Source organism: Zeus faber (assembly GCF_960531495.2).
Source record: "Zeus faber genome assembly, chromosome: 3".
NCBI classification, from domain to species: Eukaryota; Metazoa; Chordata; class Actinopteri; order Zeiformes; family Zeidae; genus Zeus; species Zeus faber.
The window spans coordinates 12515189-12534309 of NC_137190.1; the positions used below are offsets into that span (position 1 = coordinate 12515189).

At 42.9% G+C, this 19121-nt stretch overlaps 1 protein-coding gene across 2 annotated transcripts in view; it reads right to left on the reverse strand.

Annotated features, from left to right (window-relative positions):
• The window catches only part of LOC307228041 (semaphorin-4B-like), a 47973-nt gene that overhangs the window by 17328 nt on the left and 11524 nt on the right, over window positions 1-19121 (reverse strand). The window contains exons 2-5 of one of the 2 annotated variants that reach the window (XM_079997535.1): window positions 14391-14523; window positions 1340-1500; window positions 600-662; window positions 21-119 (exon numbers count right to left, since the gene is read on the reverse strand). In XM_079997535.1, the coding sequence (XP_079853661.1) occupies window positions 21-119; window positions 600-662; window positions 1340-1500; window positions 14391-14517 (450 nt within the window). In that variant the 5' untranslated portion in view covers window positions 14518-14523. Of the gene's footprint in view, window positions 1-20; window positions 120-599; window positions 663-1339; window positions 1501-14390; window positions 14859-19121 lie in introns of both variants that reach the window. The other variant, XM_079997534.1, reaches the window with a different exon arrangement.

Consider the following 19121-nt stretch of genomic DNA (forward strand, 5'->3'; position numbering starts at 1 on the left):
ATTGAGAAATCATCACTTACTATGTAGGCACAGATGGGACTAAAGGCGTAGGTTCCGCACACATAAAGATGAGTGCTGTTGAGCCGCAGCAGAATCTTGATGTAATTGAAGCAATCAGTCTGGATGGGAAATCAGAGGTAAGGGCAACACACACATAAGGAATTCTTCTCGACGGGACCGCTGCACAGAGAGTTCTGCTCGGTTTCCTTACAATGAATCTCCGACGAAACAGCCCCGGTTTGAAAATAAGGACATTTAAGAGAATTAAGTAAAAAACCCCCCCCCCCCAAAAAAAAAACACACACCGGCGCACGAAAAGACCTGATTGATAACAGATGCGGGAGATAGGAAAACCTTCCCTTCCTTGGTGAACCCCTCCCCCGGGTAAACCTCTCAGAATAAGAATGAAATAATAAAAAAAACAATTGTGACATCACCGGAGTCGCACTGCAGGTTACGCGGCAGTGCGCTCGTCGCGACTGAATAGATCATTTCTGAGCACGACGCCACGCGCCCGAGGAATCAATCTGTAGAGCGGCGGCGAGTCCGCCCGCGCTCCGACGCGGCGCCGGTGAACTCGACAGTCGCAGAGTCTTTACCTCAAGGTTCTTCCCTTTGAAGCTGCATTCCTCTCTCTTTCCAGAAGGAGTTCCCCACGTCAGCTGAAGATTGAAAGAGAAACTTAAGTTTGCCGTGCAAATTAGGAGGATGGAAACATGACTAGGTGGGGATGATAAAAATCCCGGCCGGTCTCTGTGTGGACGATACCGCTCAACCCTTGAAATCAAGGCTCCCGCTGCATCCCTTTCGCCTTTACAGCAGAGTAATGCCTTGTGTGTGGCTCATCATACAGGAATCAAACTGAATTTAATTTTAAGTAGCGGGTGCGGATAACTTTCAAACGGAACACATCGATGGGCAAAATAAACACAATACTATGTTAAACACTAACTCACAGTGATGCCACAGTGATCATCAGTTCATTTCTAATATGGAAACCCTTGCATATTGCACTCATTGTACATACTTCACATTTTATTATAAGACAAGACAAGATGAGGTAATGCTGTAATAATCCCAAAGGGTGAAATGCAGGCGTTACGGCAGCAAAAACAAGTCAAAAAGGTGAGATTAAATTATTCAAAATATTTTTTTTTTTTTTTACTTTGCTTTACTTTATTTGATCTACCTCTATATATTACTATTATTATTGTATTACCGTACGTTTCTATTTGTAGGAAAACTGAGCCACTGAAAACCGGGAGTGAAATTGTTTGAAATGATGCGTACTTGGCCTATACAGATTATTTTTTCATTCAGACAATCCTCTGGATCTCACATTTTTCTGCAGCCGGGTCTTGCTGATGTCGGACAGGCTGAGGGCAAACAACGCCTCCCGAGCGCCGACGTACAGCATGTCGTCCTCCTGGCTGAGTAGCAGAGAGGTGTAATTGAAGACGCCATTAGCAGAGAATCTCTTGGCCGATCTCTCCCTCGCGTCTGTGAACGTGAGGAAAAAAACACCGTTGGAATGATCATGAACAGAGGAGACGGCCTTGTTACACATCTGAAGCCGAAATTTTGACAACACGCGCGCAACGCAAACAACAAATGCTGTCGTCACTCACAATCTGGTTGTTATTTTGAAAATAGGTAAAATGCTGTCAAATTCTATAAGTGCAACTTCATGTGTGTTTTTTTTTTTTGTTTTTTACATGCACGGTAGCGAGGATTTCCATATCACTGGAGAATGGACAAAATGTGCTAATTGCTTCTGGCTCAAACAAAGTTCCTCTTTTTTATTCTGTCAGAGATTAAAAGGGTTCATATCTTAAACATAAATATCAGATATTGTTGGGAACGTGCCTTTCGTGCTAATGCATGAAATCCCACCACATGGCGGGGGACTGTGTTCATAATGCATTTTCAGAATGTCTCCTTGTTTTCGTTATTTCTTGCATTACGGTGGCAGCAGGTGTCTACTTTCATGTGGATCGACAGTTTAATTATGTCAATAGTTGGCTTTCCTGACTGGAACTCTCTGCGGTTTCCTATGGCGGCGGGGGAAAAAAACAAAACAAAAACAAAAAAAAAAATTCTGCTTGCACAAACCTAGACCTCCTTCATCTTGCTGACTGAAAAGGCAGATTCAAACGATCGTTTGAGCCCAGGGCCAAGAGTCATAAACAGTGGTATGACAAACCATAGATTAGTTTACGTCTTTATCAAATCAGAGTAAGCTACAGTGGCATAAACGGTCATAAACTAAACTGGATTACACTTTAGAAGAGGAACATCAAAAGAGTTTATATTCTTCTAATTTTGGGCAGCAGGTTTGTGATCGGGGGATTAGAGGCCAGATAACTAATATTCTTTGCTCGACTTGACGTTACTTTCCGTCTTTTAAGAGGAAAATTTACCCAAAGCCATGCAAATAAGACTGTAACACATTTAGCTCTTGAACTTTGCAGAAACTCCAGTGGTGTTACGCCCCTCTGCCCTGCCTGTTCATATGTGTGTGTGTGTTATCATTTGGCTTCTTTCAGGGAGGATCAAGAGTCAATAATATTTCCTATACGTTAGCAGAACAAACCCAGCAGAGTGTAAAGCCACGGGGTATACATAACCAAATATTTACACATCCACTGATTACACACGTCATGCCCCTTTATTATTTTTTTTAGCCCTGCATGTTTATCTATGGACTGCTGTTCCAAACAAATTAAATACTTTCAGTGTTTAAATGACTTGGGGTCATAGGGTCCATTGGCTTGTCCAAATAAGATTTCTGGCTCATATCTGGGGTCCTCACTCCTTAACACTAATATTTGCTGCTGTAAAGGCATTACAGCCTTGCCCATATACAACCACTGAATCGAGTCACATTTTGGGACTTTTTAATGTAAAAAAGAAAGTTTACCGCTGGCATTCCAGGTGGCGCATTGGACTGAGTTGCAAACAGACCCAGTAAACTGCAATAAACATTTACAACCCAGGAGTTAAACTCTTCAATATGCTTGCAAACAAATGGTTCATGTAACACTCAAGGCACTTTGGCAGGCAACTATCTTCTCCTTGTGGGAGAAAAAACCCAGCTGCACGAGCCGCATCTTGTCCAAAAATCAAATTGTAGGCCCTTTCCAGATCACCAGCGCTCCCCCCCCCCCCATCTAAATCATTGTGACATCTGGAGTCGATGTAGGCACGGTCATTAAACTCAGAGGGCGAAGGGTTAAGAGATACACAAGATACTTCTGTATCAAGGATAAAAGTTAATTTGCTGAGATGTAAATTCAGTCCACTAAAATGTCCTGAAATGCACAGCAGATCCGACCTAATTTATCTCATAAAGGGAGCTCTACTTTGTCCGGCGGTGCCTGCAGTTGGCAGACAAAGCAGCACCATCGCTTCTCTCAATAGGGAGGCATTTCATAGCTTGACCGGCACTCCTCCCCTGGGTCTTTTGCCATTCACTGGTACCCAAAAAAAAGGCCTTCCTCAACATATTAAAACTTTGACATATATCACATTGACATCCTCTGAGGCAAACTATGGGGTAATGAGAGATGTAGAACACACTCATGAAACTTTTATTATAGGAGCAGTCCAAGGCATTTAAGGAAAGGGTAGTGAGGGCTGGGGAGGCTGACCGAGCTGGGAACATTTGATTGGATGGCAGGCCTATCGGAGACGAAGCTCAATGAGGGAAGAAGGCCTTTACCTTTACTTACAAAATATCAGTGACAGGTAAAAGCTGGAGTTAATTCAAGAAAAAAAACAACCCAAAATTTTGATAGATAGCACCCTCCCTTCATTGCTCGCATATACGCAGGGCTACGTTTTCTGCTGACACGACTGACATTTCCTTCCACAGAGGTTTCATTTGTTCTTTCTGACATGCTTCTGCTAGAATGCCGGGCATCCATTGGGGAGCAGCGGCAATTACAGGCCAGCAGAGCCATTTAACAGCCAGGCTCCAGATCTATTCATCACCCACCTGTTTAATCAGCAGGCTGTCCCCGAGGCTCAACCTCTGCCGCCGCTCCTCATATCAAAGCTACCATCAGTGTGGCTACTTGACCCTTTTAGCTCCCCGTGTTTAGACTCCTTGAGGAACTCCTCGTCGTGGCATCAGTCAAGAATATTACATTTCACGGCTTAGAGGAAACAAAAAGATTCGTCGTTCCGCTAGAGCAAAGGGACACGATTACTAATCTGTCCTATTCTGGTATAATTCTGCAATTAGTGACCCATTAGGTTAAGAATTAATCTCAAGCTTTAAACAATAGATCTTTTTAATGGCTGTCCTATATTATTGATATTTCAACCCACGGTGAGCCAGCGTGCAGCTCTAGATCCCTCTCTTTACCACTTCCTCACCCTTTCTGAAGTCTAACCTTAAGACCAGAGGTCGAAAGGTTTTTTTGCCATTAGACCATGAAACGCTTGGAGGGTTAGTCATATAATAGACTCACTGCCAGGGAGCTGCTTTACCTACGGCCCACTAACAATTATTTCTTCATGTTAGAGAACTGCTGTGGTTTTCTTCCACTAAACTACTACAGTAGACAGGTGAGAATGGAGATTCGGGCCAAAGTATTCTAAGAAAGTTAAGAATCCTGTGGCGCTGCAATCCCTTAAAAAAGACTTAAAAACTGTAATGCGTCTCGTGTGGGCTTCCTCAACCGTGAGGCAACCGGACTATAAAAGAAAACTAAAAAAAAAAATAAAAAGCACTGGTTAATAAAATAGCTCAATTCGAGGAATTTCTTTCGCAAATCAAAGCATGCAGGATGGAGCTTTTTCGCGCTGGATGTGAGGAGCTCGCGGTCAGATCTTTGGTTTGATTGGCTGTTATGGATGTGCGTGCCAGACACTTTGAAAGGGAGCTGCCCCATAAACATGTTCCAGATTATCAAGAGGAGCACGAGCAGAGTCACAAGACACCGAGGCGCTGGGGGTCAGAGGAGTTTGTTTGCAGCCATTTTGGGGAAAATGCAGAGTGAAGTGAAAGGGCGGTGGGGAGGGAGGAGAGAGGAGGGGAGCGCAAAAGAAAAAGGAGGGTTGCCAAGGTGGTGCAAGTGATACTCATCTCGGGCTGGGCTCTGGTTATCTTTCACGCCTTCAAACAGAAATCCTCTCTGTCCCCGGTAAATGCGAGCGGAACCTGCACTGCTGTTCAAATCTTAAAAAGGCTTCAAAAGTGCTTCGGAAGATCCCCACTGATGCTAAAATCGGCCGGACGAGAGTCACTTCGAGGTCTTAATAACAATGGTCGTGTGGTCAGTTTGGGCCTTGTGACTGGCACTTCATCAGCAGAGCGACATTTAAATACTTGATATTTATATACAATCTTGACAGCGGCGTCGGCACAAAAAAACACCGGCGTCCACTCCCTCCTCAAAGACCTCGCACACGTTCCACGGCAGGCCTTATCAAACTTTTTTCCATCCGAGGACCCCTTATGAGAGAAAATAAACCCAGGACCCCAGTTCACGTATGTCCCGAAAAATAATTTGATATTAGTCCTGTATTTCTCACATGACTACGTGTGGAAAAGCATTCAAGGGAAATGTGTTACAAATATTTGTATTGCACAATTTCAAAATACAGAACATAAAAGAAAATGTATTCAATGAAATGAACAAATTAATTAACCAAGTGACATTGTAGCTACATGAAATATCGAGCGCAAATCAAGAAAAATACTATACAACAATAGAGAGGGGCATGTGCACGGTGGTGAGGAGGTGCACATGGCGGGTTTTGTTAATCTAAAATTCGATAATTATATATGTATATATCGCATAAAAATACTCAAACTATTTTTTCTTTTCCTAAAAAGCTTTTCACAGACCCCCTAGCTAAGTGCCAGGGATTGCTGGGGGTCCCCGGACCCCACTTTGAGAATCACTGGTTTAGTCACTAACTCGGTCCGGCAATATTGTTATTCGGACGGGGATAGGCTTTACTGGAATCCATGTTCTTGCAAGGTGTAGCAAATCCAAGTATTCACAAATAAACACAAACTGATAGACCCGTACATCCACCCAGTTGCTCCGCCGCTGTGTGATCTGTTTCAAAGATAAATGGCAACCAACTCACAAATGGGGCCGTCAGACATTCCACACAAATAAACACATTTTGGGAGAGCGGAACGATTTGTAGCCATACATTTTGGAGTCTGAACATGAACAAAACGAACAGGTGAGCGTCTGTGGGCTTCATTTCCAGACCAGTCTACGTGCACGGGGAACAGCTCAGTGTTTGCCATAGGATGTTGGTGGTGGGGCTCCGGGCAATATCTTATTTGTATTGATTTTATTACCTCTGTGTGCGCACCTTTTTATTCACATGGCTGTAAAAGTGTGTGTGTGGAAGGGAGAGGATGCTCGTAGGCAGTAACGGATTTATTTTATTACTTAATTTAGTCTTGTGTTTTATTGGTGATGATGTAGAGCGGCCATTCCCAAACTTAAAAATGCCGCAGCCCAATTTGAAACCTGAAAATCGTATGTGGCCCACCCTAACCTTTAATCACAACTCTGATCAACTAAGATGGAGACTAAGATGTATTTCGGTATATATTTTTTATTTCATTTCAATTACGTTTCCCCACCAGTGATGAGATATAACATACGTTCCAGATCAAAAATAGGTCAGATTAATGAAGAATAATATGTACAATCCCATGGCTTTGTTTCATTAATTCTGATTTTTCTTGTAATGTAAATATTTAAACAAATATGTTATGGTAATTTCAAACTTAATTGAAAACATTTTGAAAATTAAAAACTTAATGCCACAGCTCACATTTTGGGGAAACGCTGCTCCATGGCAAAGGAAAAATTGTTCTCAAACAGAAACTGAGAACGGGGTGGCAAGCGTTCTTTTAAGTTGGTTGAGTTGTTTATATTGACTTGTTTGAGTGGAAGTGTAACGGATCAAACACGACTTCACTGAACGCTCCGTACACAGGCAGATGGCGGCGTTTCAGCTACGCCAAGAAAACAGCGCCGTCTTGGAGCGGGAAGACGGCGTTTTGAGTTTGCACGTCGGGTGTCGAACTATTCGCCAGTTTGCAGAACTGCCCCGGTCGTCCAAAGATCACACGGTGGGTTGCGGCACAGTTTATCAACTGGCAGGCAGAGTTCATCTCTTTCCAGTTCATTTCCTCATTGCATCATTATGAAAACATTTTGTATAGAGACCTCGTTCTTTCTTCGTTTCTAGTATGCTGCACACTTCACTGCTGCAGGTGTGTGTGTTTGCCTCCATTCAGTGGATGCATGTGAATATTGATTGCTTTTGTTTGTATTGGGCGTGCATATGTTTATAGTGAGCAATTTTGAAAGGCTGCACCCTGCAGATAACAGCATGAAATTGATGGCTTTTAAGCCCTGCCCGTCCCCTGTTTGCTGTGTGAGGATGATGCACTGAAGGTTAGCTAGTAGCCACACACACACACACACACCACTAATAAAAAAAATAAAAAAAACTAGAGGCACATGAAAAACTAGGTAGCACTAAAAGCAGAGAGCCACAGACAAGATGTACTGCTCTGTAATTATCAGCTCGAGTGTCGTCCCCGCGTCCTCGGAGGCGGCACCCCCACACACTCACAGCAGTGGAACACAACTGTGTTTCTAGCTGTCTGTCTCTCACCACTAACAGCTCACCAGACAGCAAGTGGATAGTGGGTTAGCAGAGAGAGAGAGAGCGAGAGCGAGAGCGAGAGCGAGAGAGAGAGAGAGAGAGACTAACAGAGCTGGTATATTTTCACCACCCGCATGCCAAACTAGACTTGTCTGCTCCTGTCATGTTTGTTTTCTGCTGCCTCAACTTCTCGCCTCCTCTCTCTGCCCCTTTTGGAGCGGGGGAGAGTAGATGCCGTTGGATTCAGATTTCCCCACATAGTCATCGTCTTTTTTTTGTGAATTCAGCACGTAGATAGCTGATTTCCTAAATAAACAGAATTGAGAGAGGGACTCTGTATTTCAACATGCTGTCTCTCCCTTTGGCGTGTTGAAATCTCTTATCTCCTGGTGGTGTTTTCCCACAAGTGGTTTGGATTCAAGCAGATTCAACAGACCCTTGGTCCTGCAAATCTCCCCTCCAAATCTCTGCCCCATGGACGAATGCAGGTGTCATCAGAATGTCGAGGATTTAATCGGGTGCAGTTCGGAAAAGTCAAGCTGGAGCAAGAGGATCGTGAAGGAACCAATTAAAAAAAAAACCTGATCGGTATCACCCTAACCCGGGCCGGACGGAAGATGGGATAGCTATGGCTCAGCCACTAGAAGTCAAACTTTCCCCTGTTGCAGTAAAAAAAATAAAAAAATTTAAAAAGTTGTCAAACGGAGGAAATGTAACGTGAGACCAAAGCTAAAACGAATACACTTTGCACATCTGGAGAGCATTTAGCATTTTTTTTTTAATTTTTTTTTATTTTCTTTTTGAACATCAGATGATTTCAAGACCAGATATAGAATAAAGGAAATCTATTGAAATTGTTTGACTTAGTGCAACTTAAAATGTGATCAGTCTGCGATGTAAAACAACACGTAGATTGGCTTGTGTGTGTTTGTGCGTCTGCTTGTCAATTTTAAGTGCATCGGTGGAGCTGCTCCTACTATACTAAAGCGTTCCCACTCTGTTTAAAGTCTTGGAGTGCCATCACAGTAGATAAGCCCTCTACCTTTGTGCGTGTTGGTATTTGTGTGTGAGGTGCATTTTTCTGGAGAGGCCCGAAGAAGGAAGAGCTCATCCCAGCACGCACACACGCACACGCACACGCACACACACACACACACACACACACACACACACACAACAGCACCAAACAAAAGAAAACACTGGATGTATGGGACTCTGCACGTATGGAGTCTGCGTTGAAATTCCTTCCATTCCACGGTGACATTTATCCCTAAGAGGAGGGACGGTTTGTTGTTGCCACGGCTGTCACGAGTGTCACACTTAAGTTGGCAATTTGTTGTCGTTCAAATAACTGCAATTAACACCTGAATGGCCTTTTTTGTTCATTTTATCCCCTTTAAGGAGAACAACTTACGGATATTGGACATAGGAAAATTTCACAGTTAATTTGCCTCACCCCAACTGATGGAAACACACCTGACTCAGGTTGTATTTATTGTGGCATTTCAGCTCTTTTCATTTCAAACTCGGTTTGAATTTTGGGATTTTACAAAGCGATCACGATCGGCTTAAGTAATTGGGATTAGGCGATTATGTAATAATTGAGAGAGTAATGGCAGTACGTAAATGGCTTTGCTACCGAGCCCCGATATTAAATGACACCGGGGCCAATAACACATTTCTTTCCTTCAAGACAATACACCGATCCCAGTAAGCATTGGTTCCCTAAAAAAAACGAAACCACATTTATTATGGAGAAAAATATTATCTTCAGCGGCCGTATGCTCCCTTCATGTTCCTGCAGGATAAATATTGAGCTAACTCTAATCTTAAAATACAGCCCATTGAAAGTTTCCCCACAGTCATATTTTAGTCACTTTTTTATGATGTGGCTCTTGTTCCAAATTTGCCCCCCCCCCCATCTTTTTTTACATGAAGTGTGAATTGGTTGGAATCTCTCTGCTGTTAAGGTCTTTACCATCATTTAACTTTGCTAAGGTCATTCTCCTTTGGATTTTATATTTTTATTCTTTTAATTCACATTATCCACCGGTATCATCGAGCATTATAATCGTCAACTTTGCTGGGCCGGCCTGTGTAGTTTGGCCTGCAGTTCCCTTTTTCTTTTTTTTTTTTTCCCTCCTCCTTTTTTTTCGAGAGCGGCCAATGCTTTACACAGGGTTCTGGAGCAAACAGTGGAAGAGAGGGGCCTTCTGTACCGATTCTGACGAAATGTGTTTAAACATTCAGTGCATTGTGCGCGGAAAAAATCGCACTGGGAATCCTCTCTCACGCTGGGCCGCAGAAGGGGGTAGCGCAAGCACGATCTCCACCGAATGCACAGCATTCTTGAAATGTGAGCGAAACGGCTCTTTTCCGACGGCGTGACCTCCCATAAACCGGGAGCGAGAATCGTCCATGAACTGCCCTTTGACTAACATTTGCAGCATTCTCCACTCACTCCGCATCACATCCAATTTTTTTAACAGCATGCCTCTGCACAGAGCCGCCACAGTGTCGTTCTCCTCTTCGCTGTGTGCGACAATGTCACTTGGCCGCGCACCACGGCAGACAGCGGAGAAATTGGATTAACTTGTGGCCTTTTGAACTTTTCCCGCTCGGTGGCATTTTTTTTTATCGTGTTCTCAAATTTGTTCTGCAGCCCCTTCGCTGTAATCTCCATTGTTTTTTCAATCCGTGTCTTGGGGTCACTTTTGAAAGTGGTGAAACATTTTGGAAGGTAATGTGCGAGTAGCTGGAGGGCCTCTTCCTGCCGACCCTGACACTTCTGCAAATGTAAACCAATATGATAAAAGACATCCCGCAGCTTCCGATTTCTAAGTGGCTTGACCCGTCGACTTCTATTGGCGGTTTCTCAATAGCTGCAATGGATTGTGGGGGAAAAAAAACAAAAGCATTCCGGCGGAGCAGAAGACTAATAAGGCCGCTGCGTTTTTCCCTTCAATTAGTACACTGTGGACGGGGTGCATTTATGTGACTATGATTTAGAGCCATATGAAAACACCGTGTATCTTCCTGTATAAATAACACGGCCAATACATTGGAGGGTTCAGCCACAATGGAAATACTACACTGACACACTACACCGCCTGACCTTAATAAATTGGATCTTGTGGGGCTGCAAGTTGAATAGAGTCATATTATGTCGGAGGCGTTACTCCTGCGCTCTGGGCCCGCACAATGGAGCCATAACGAAGGTTGTGTATGTATTCCAGGACATTTTAAGCCAAGTTTGAGTTAAACAATGCAAATTGTAAGCAAACAAACCTGTTGAATAGCATAACATCAAAAAAAGCAAACCTACAAAAACATAACTATATATGAACACAAACATGGAAAACATATAAAAACAAATATGTTAAGTTATAATTCCTCGTTGACAGCTTTGCAGAATACTGTCAGCGATGAACGATACCACCCACGGAAAAAACTTTTAATTTGTCAAAACAATGGATCAAAATGTTCATACTTTTTCTTGCAGTCCCTCTAAATGTAACTCTATACAATTACTGCTTGCTGTTCGACAGTTATTTTATAGCAACTTCATCAAACCGAGTATAGACTTTACTTTTCTATACGTTCCCTGGAGCGTGAGAGCAACGGAGCCCAAACTGAAACGGACGGAGTCGATGGTGCTGTAATTACGCTCCATTGTCCTGCCTGTTATGACGCGGTGTGCAGGCACTTGTGCGAGCCACCTCTGCTGGAAAACATAGACTGCCTCTCTTTCAGGCCCGGTGGGCGTGCCCTCGCTGGGTTTTAGGTGAGCACCAGAGCATGTCTAAAACTTTACCGGTGCTGGGCCTGCACCCACTGACTTGCCAGTCCTCTACGGCGCGGAAATCTCAACACAGTGCCAAGGTCACTGGGTTTGCATGCATGAAAAAAAGCGAACAACATCCGCTGCGGGTACGGCACCAGACATATGAAACGTGCACGCACAACACACTCTGCCCTATGGGGAATTTTAGTAGGTTTTTCCCTAATTATTCATTAGTCATCAGTCATTAAGAATTACTCAAGCCTTTCTGAATTGATTAAGTTTCTTTATGCATGACAGGTTGAAGCTCTGGCAAATGACCTTTAGTGAATGCTGGACCCTCTTTGTTTATAACCACCATACAAAATAAAATCCTTGAATAAAAGAAGCAGTGTTGAAAAAAATAAAAATAAAAGTAATAATAATAATCTAAAGTCAGTGCCTGTGGTAATATTATATCATAATAAAAAAGCTCTCTTAATAACTGTGTAACTGAATAAGGCTTCTTGAATAAAGAGTCAATCATATAATATTATCCATATTTTATATGAATACATTTAGTTCACTTTAAAATATAAGTAAGAGAGGCCTGTTCTGTCCTGCAGAGTAATAATACATAAAAATATCAATGATAATTCTCTTGAAATGTGGACAACCGGACTTAGGCCTACCAGCACCAAGTCCACAATGCATATAAAGAGTTATATCTTAAAGTGGTAATCCATCATATTTCTCTTTGTTGGGTGGATTACACTACCCAGTCCCAGAATTCCAATTGAAACTGCAAAGGTAACTTCAACATCCGTGTTTACCCATGCCTTCGCGCTAAGGCGGCCTAATTATTTTCTCGAAAGTATACCTTCTTCGGGATCGAGTGCACATACACAACGCAAACACTTTGAACCGCTGTTTCTTATAAAGCGCCAGATAAATAAAGGAGCAAATATTTTAAACTATTTTTCACAAAATAATCGCACAAACTGCCACTTTAACAACCTGCGACGGTCACAATGGTATTGAGCTTTTCGTCCGCGTCCTTCGAGCCGCAGCTCGGCGTGGACGCAGTGTGCCTGGTTGATTGCCAACCACTTCAGGTCCTTTGGGCAGCCCTTCTCTAAACAAAAGGAGCCTAATGGAAAGCAGGCGAGCCCTTCCAATGCAGAAAACCACAAAATCTCCACTCCCTGCACATGGTAGATTAGACTGCTCATTAGGAGATAAACAAGGGGAGAACGAGAGGGAGAAGCGAAAGAAAAAAGAGAAAGGGATGCCTTTCCAGGAAATAGGCCAAGAAGGAAGGCTGGTCCTTCTAGAAAATATCCAGGGCCCCCTCCTTTTCTTTAGTGTCTTCCAAATATACTCAGAGGTTTAAAGGCCTCCCCACTTTACATGCTGAGCTTCAATGGCCTGGCATTGTAAAACACAGCGGGATTTGCATAACACACGGATGACTGTGATAGTGACGAGCTGCTTTGGACAAAGCAGTTTCCCCGGACTGAAATGAAAGCAGTTACGAGCGGTGTCACAGCCATGTTGATTAAAATCAATGTTTTACACCAAATGACTTTTGCTGAAGCCCTGCCGTTCCTCAAGCCGCCGCCAACTGACCATTCTCCCCGTTTGAAAGCTGTCAAATGAATAGGCTGCGTCGGGGCAAACGCAGGACACCAACGCGTTTGATATGATTGGCTGACGCAAGGGCCGGCGTGGAATAAAGACAATCGGGCGGTTTGACACCGATCCACTCGCAACCCGTTTCTTTTCTTTGGAAATACATAACAAAGGGGAGCATTTGTCGGGATGTTCTCGGACATGAATAATGAATGCTCTTGTGGGACGCTACATGTGAATGCCAGCACCACACACATTGTGGTGGTTGAAAGGTGAGGCAAATAAGCCTACATCCCTATTTCGGGGGGGATTTCATGTTCAGGCAGGTAGTGATTACACCACCAGCTGTCACGCCTCAAATGCACTCTACCTTACATGACTATAATCCTAACTTGAAAAAAAAACAACCAGTTTGGGTGCAGCGGGTAGGGCATTCAAGTATCCCCCATGTGCCAATTTTGGTAAAAACAACCTATAGTTGAGAAACAACAAGCTGATTGTATTTCGCTGTGTGAACCAGTGAGTCGGCTTCACACAGCCTCCCACCCATCACCTTAGAAATCGCACATATACAATGGAACGATGAACGTCATCAATACTGCCTCTAAAACACACCCAAACAGCTACCTATTTATCATTTATCCTATATATCAAAAAAAAAAAAAAAAAAGTAAGACGACCACCAGTGAATCAGTCAGATATTGGATTTTTTTTTCTCAGAATAATAGATAACCCACACAACACGCGTCTGTGTTGTGTGGGTTACACTACAAATCCCAGAGTTCCATTCAAAACGGCAATGTTATTTTCCCACTTGCGGGTTTAACCTGGTCTTTGCGCCAAGACAAATTCAAATTCTGATCGATTGATTTGGTCTTTCTTTCTTGGTCATTTGAGGCAGTGGGTTAGTAAATATATTATTTTTGTGAGAGTTCATACAAATTTTATTGTTCATACATATATAAACTGACAACATCTAGCGACACTGATCCATCGAATTCACAGTGGCTGCCCTTCCCTTCGTGCTTGTGCCCAATCTCTGCATGCCTGACAGGAAAGGTGGACCCCGTCGCCACCAATGGAAACCGCATTGGTGGTGACAGGGTTCGCCCCAATGGAAACCGCATGTAGAGGAGGATAAACATTGCACAAATACATTGAAAGGTGCTTTCTTAAAAAAGTGCGAGCTGGAAAAAAAGTGGCAAATGCCCTTACAAAAAAGTTATTTTGTGGATTACCACTTTAACTGAGAAAAAAAAAAAAAAAAAAAAAGTATTAGCATTTTGAATTATAATGATAATAAATGATTACAAAATAATTTAATAAAATAAACGTGACTTACTGTATGGGAAACTGATTCGCGGTGTGACATCGTCCTCAGTTGCTGTCGCTAACAGCAAGGAGCTGGCCAACAGCAGCACGGAGGCCCCAAGGCAGTGGACAGTTGTCGCCAATGTCCACATGGTCATTCGATCCTATCACACAGACATACAAAAACACACTCTGTTTGCTTCAGGATTCCCCGGAATTCATTAAGCTCTTTCTCGAACCACAGAGGTTATTTCTTCGCCTTATTTTCCCATCGTCCTGCGGCAGTCGGGGGAAGCAAAAGAGTGTTTTGCGGATTCTTGTACTCCCACTGGTCCTTGGATGCTGTTCATAAAACCCTTGAAGCAGGGAAGAGTGATCCTTTCAGGATTAAAGGATGGTTGTTTTTTTTATCCACTTGAAGTATTTAGAAATTCATTTAGAATCCATTAAGCCACAACCCGCGTGCGTCCATGTAGGAAAGATGGATGTCGTTCCGGATCTGTGGAAACAAGAGAAACATTTTTTTCTGAATTTGGTCAAAGCGCCGAGAAAAAATAAAAAAATAAAGTGCACCCACAGATAGAGTAATGCAAGCAATACATACAATAACAACAGCATCAGGTCAGTTAAATTAAAACGTGGTCATAATAGTGTAGTCGAATTTAGCATATTGCATCTTTGTCTTGGTTCTCTTTCTCGACCGCACTCTTTTTCCTCCGCCGCAACGCCTGAATTTCCCTCCGGCATTAATAAAGTTTTATCTCACCTTATATTATTTTAGAGAAGCCAAGGAGTACAAGGTAGACTCCAGACAACATATTTTCTTTTGGTTACCGAGTTGCAGTACTGCGCGGCAGTCGGCTGAGGCTATCCTCTCAATACTCCCCGTTTACGCCTGGCGTTAACACGCGTCTTTGGTGATCCGATCACAAGTAGACAGCTCTAATGACGGATGTAAAATGCACCCAATGTGTCCTCAATGTGGTTTCAGATCCGATTGCTCAGACCACATTCGGAGGTGATCTGGGCCGCGTCTGGCCACATTCTTTAAGCAGTTGAAGCACACTGAAGTACACTGAAGTACCGCCTACTCAACTGACGTCCTCCGTGTAACCACATACTTATTCGCGGCCAACGGCGTCATATTAAAGTCTGGTCGGGAAATTGAGAAGGTCTCCCCGTTTACAGAAGTGCAGGATTTATTATTTACGAGTAAAGTATTAACACGAAAACATCCAGTTTTTGTTAAATTAAGTCCCATAGCAACAGAAAGCAACAGGGAGACGAGCACGGGGGAACACAGGTTTTTTGTTTTGTTCATTCCACTACGCGGGGATCAAGACAGTCCCTTAACTCAGTTATGTTTAAAAAAAAAAAAAAAATAAAATCATACAAATAGGAAACAAATGGAAATAAATACATCTTATTTGTTGTATTTATTTGTTTTGGCAGCAGACACAGGAATGGAAATAAGCAGTGTACCAGAGATCGTTCCCTCTCCATTAAGCAGTGACCGGGACAGTCCCTTAACTCAATCGTGTTTAAAAACTTAGTTTCATACAAGTCAGAAACAAACGAAAATAAATACATCTGTCTACACTGCTGTCGAGACAGTGCAGTGGACCCCTCTCCACCGCCCGACCCGTGGCGTGTACGGTGCACCACTAGAGGAGGGAAAAGTTAGATTCACGGTTTTTAATTTTCCACACAAGGAAGAAAATCAATTAAACAAAATAAATCTGTTCAGCCTGAACCCTGAGATGGGTACAGTACACACGGCACCAAAATTTCAGTCTGTGTTTATTTATTTATTTTCCCCGTGCGTCATGGCCTTGGAAATGATGTCCGTGTTTATTTGCATATAGATGGGGAACGTTGGATCCGATCACAAGTGGCTACTCGACGCGCATGTGGAGATGCATTCTAATGCCAGGTGTGAACAGACGCACTTAGAGCTGTTCACTTGTGATCGGATAGACAGGGCCCAAGATTCCAATGGCACCCCCTCTTCATCCACATGATGAAAAAAAATACAAATTTACTTTTCATTTTATTAGATTTTATTTTCTTACTGGTCTAGTGCTGCTTTCACACATGCACTGCAGCCCTTAAATTATCAGGACATAACCCGGAGGAGCTGTATGTGTGAACGCAAATGTACGAATCGATTGGAGCGGACATTAACTGGACTTTACCCAGCCCGCACCCTTGTACAAAGTCTGAGTAATTGGTGATTGTCTGGAGAATTCACAGAAAGCGAGTGGGCGTTTTCCCGTGTCGATGACGTCTCCATCATGCGACTGGCGCACGATTGAGACATCGTCAAACACGCCCACTCACCAAGGGTGAAGAAGGGTCAGAGTGCGTTGCTTCGTACTATTTTTTGTGACCTTTACACTCTTTGTTTATATTGCGGGTACGTCCAAATACATGGAGTATCAATGCAAAAAAAGTCACAATTACTGATAAGTTGGAAGCCTCGTCGACCACTCATCTCCCGTTGTGTGCTACATGTGTGAAAGGGTAAATCCAGACCATGTCCTGACCTCATCATCCGGACATTGCCCGGAGTTCATGTGTGAAAGAGGCTCAAGATTAAACAATGGCATCAAAAAGCTTTAGCTCTTAGTCCCATTTCGCCCAGATCGCCGAAGAAGAAATCAGCTGATTGGATCACTGAGAGACCATACAATAGTCTACAGGACGTGTCTTCCCGATTTTCGGTCACAGGCCACAAAATTTGTCTGCAAGATGGGACCTGTTTTGATCTTCCATCCCAGTATCTAATTAGCCTGTCAGACCCCTCAAGAGATCACCAAGACGTTGACAGAGGAGTTAGCCGCCTATTTTGTGGTGACGTGCGTGGATCCAAATCAAAGAGGGAAATTAGTATCCAAGTATCTCTGTAATTTACCTCAAAGAAGTACACTGAACACAGCTGCTGAGTTTGATTGGATTACTATGCCCATGCAAAAATTCTTCCTTTGGATATAGTCAATATTAATAATAATAATTATTATTATTATAACAAATGTCATGTTTCATGGACAAAGCAACTCCCCAACTAAGTCTGGGCCAAATACATTAAAGTTGCTGAAAGGTCTTCCAAACATCATTAACAAGTCAAGGCACTCTGCATCAAAGCTCTTGGATGTATCATCAAAAGGCAGGTAGACTGCGCCAACACATGAAAGTTTAAGGTAATATTATTGGAAGGGCTTTTCACACCCGACCATAGGTTTTTCCTTTTATGCGTTAACTCATATCTAGACCAACTACAGAATCCTCAACACATCTGAAAAACCACCATGACATGTTCCTCAGAAAAAAAACCATAATTCACCGTTTCTACCAAGCTTCTACATGGGTAATGAAATTTGGAAAGTAAACACAGGGAGAAGACACGTTGCATCTGGTTGAGACACATCGTTGCTTAAACAGCCCTTGCTCATTTTAAATATTTTGGGTGGCTAATAAAACTGAGCGAACATAAAACAACCTTTCGGCGTTGATACGGACCTGCTGGGGGTGTGCATAATCAACCTTGATATAGGGTAGAATACAGGCTGGATGGGAATTTATGACTACACTGGCCCTGCTGGACCTGGAGACCGGCTAGCCGACTGTCTGAACGTGCTCCGTGGACCCGTAGACGGGCTGGCTGGTATGCAGGCAGAGCCAACAGCTTGCTGACTGAATGGCTTGTTGGGTGGTGAGCTGACAGACTGGCATTTAGACTGGATGGCTGTTGGTTTATCGTGGGGATGGTTGGATGGCTAGTCTGTGAAAGGCCAGGTGGTTACTTTAAATAGTTATTGGTGAGCAGCAACTCTGTACAATGGCCGAAGAAAGATTTTAGGTCTGCATGATGAACTGGTGGAGTTATGGGTGGTCCTTATAGCCAGCATGGTGCAACGATGCTGAATACAAAAAGATAATTGATTGTGCATGTGTGTAGGAATGTGGGCCACCTCAGTTCACGCATTCTCTTATGTCATCCTTCCTCCCTTTTCTCTCCTCTCCACAATCAAAGGCTAATCGGCCAATTTGGTCTGCCTATCCAAGTTTTACAGGTAACAATGTGCATGTGTCCAAATCCATAGAATCAGAACAAATAATGTTCTAAATCTAAAACAAACCCTCAGCATTTAAGTGACTCGAAAAAGGCAAATTCCCAGTTCCCATATTTAAAAGTTGCTGAGGTTCCAATACACAGCAGCATCAGACTTTGCAGCAAAAGGGAGTTGGGAATGCTCAATAATAAATGAGACACACGGCATACGAAATTGCCAATGCAGAGGTTAAGGAAACATTGGGTATCTGCAGAATTAAAAAAATGTAGTATAACTCATGGGTATGATGTCATATTGATGTAATGGAGGACAAGAGCAATGTTTTGAACACCACCTGAGAATTTGTTACAACTTTGCCAGACCTTTATCACAGTTTCTCCTTGTACTTCTTGTAGATGTTATTTACTTTATGTTAAATACTGTTATGGAACGCAGGTCGCTTTGGTAAAAGAGAGTGTCATGCCAAACAAAGAATCATCTCACTGTAGCCTCATATTCTGCATCATCCTACTGTAGATCCCGTAGTGAATTCCCGAAAGATCTAAAATCGATCATATCTAGGATATAGGAGGGCCGAGTAGAGGATAGTAAAAATGAAGTCATTATAATGGAAGAAATCAAGATTCATGACAAGTGCAATGCTGTACAACAGAAGTAACATATACACGTTAAAATATTTATCCAGCCGT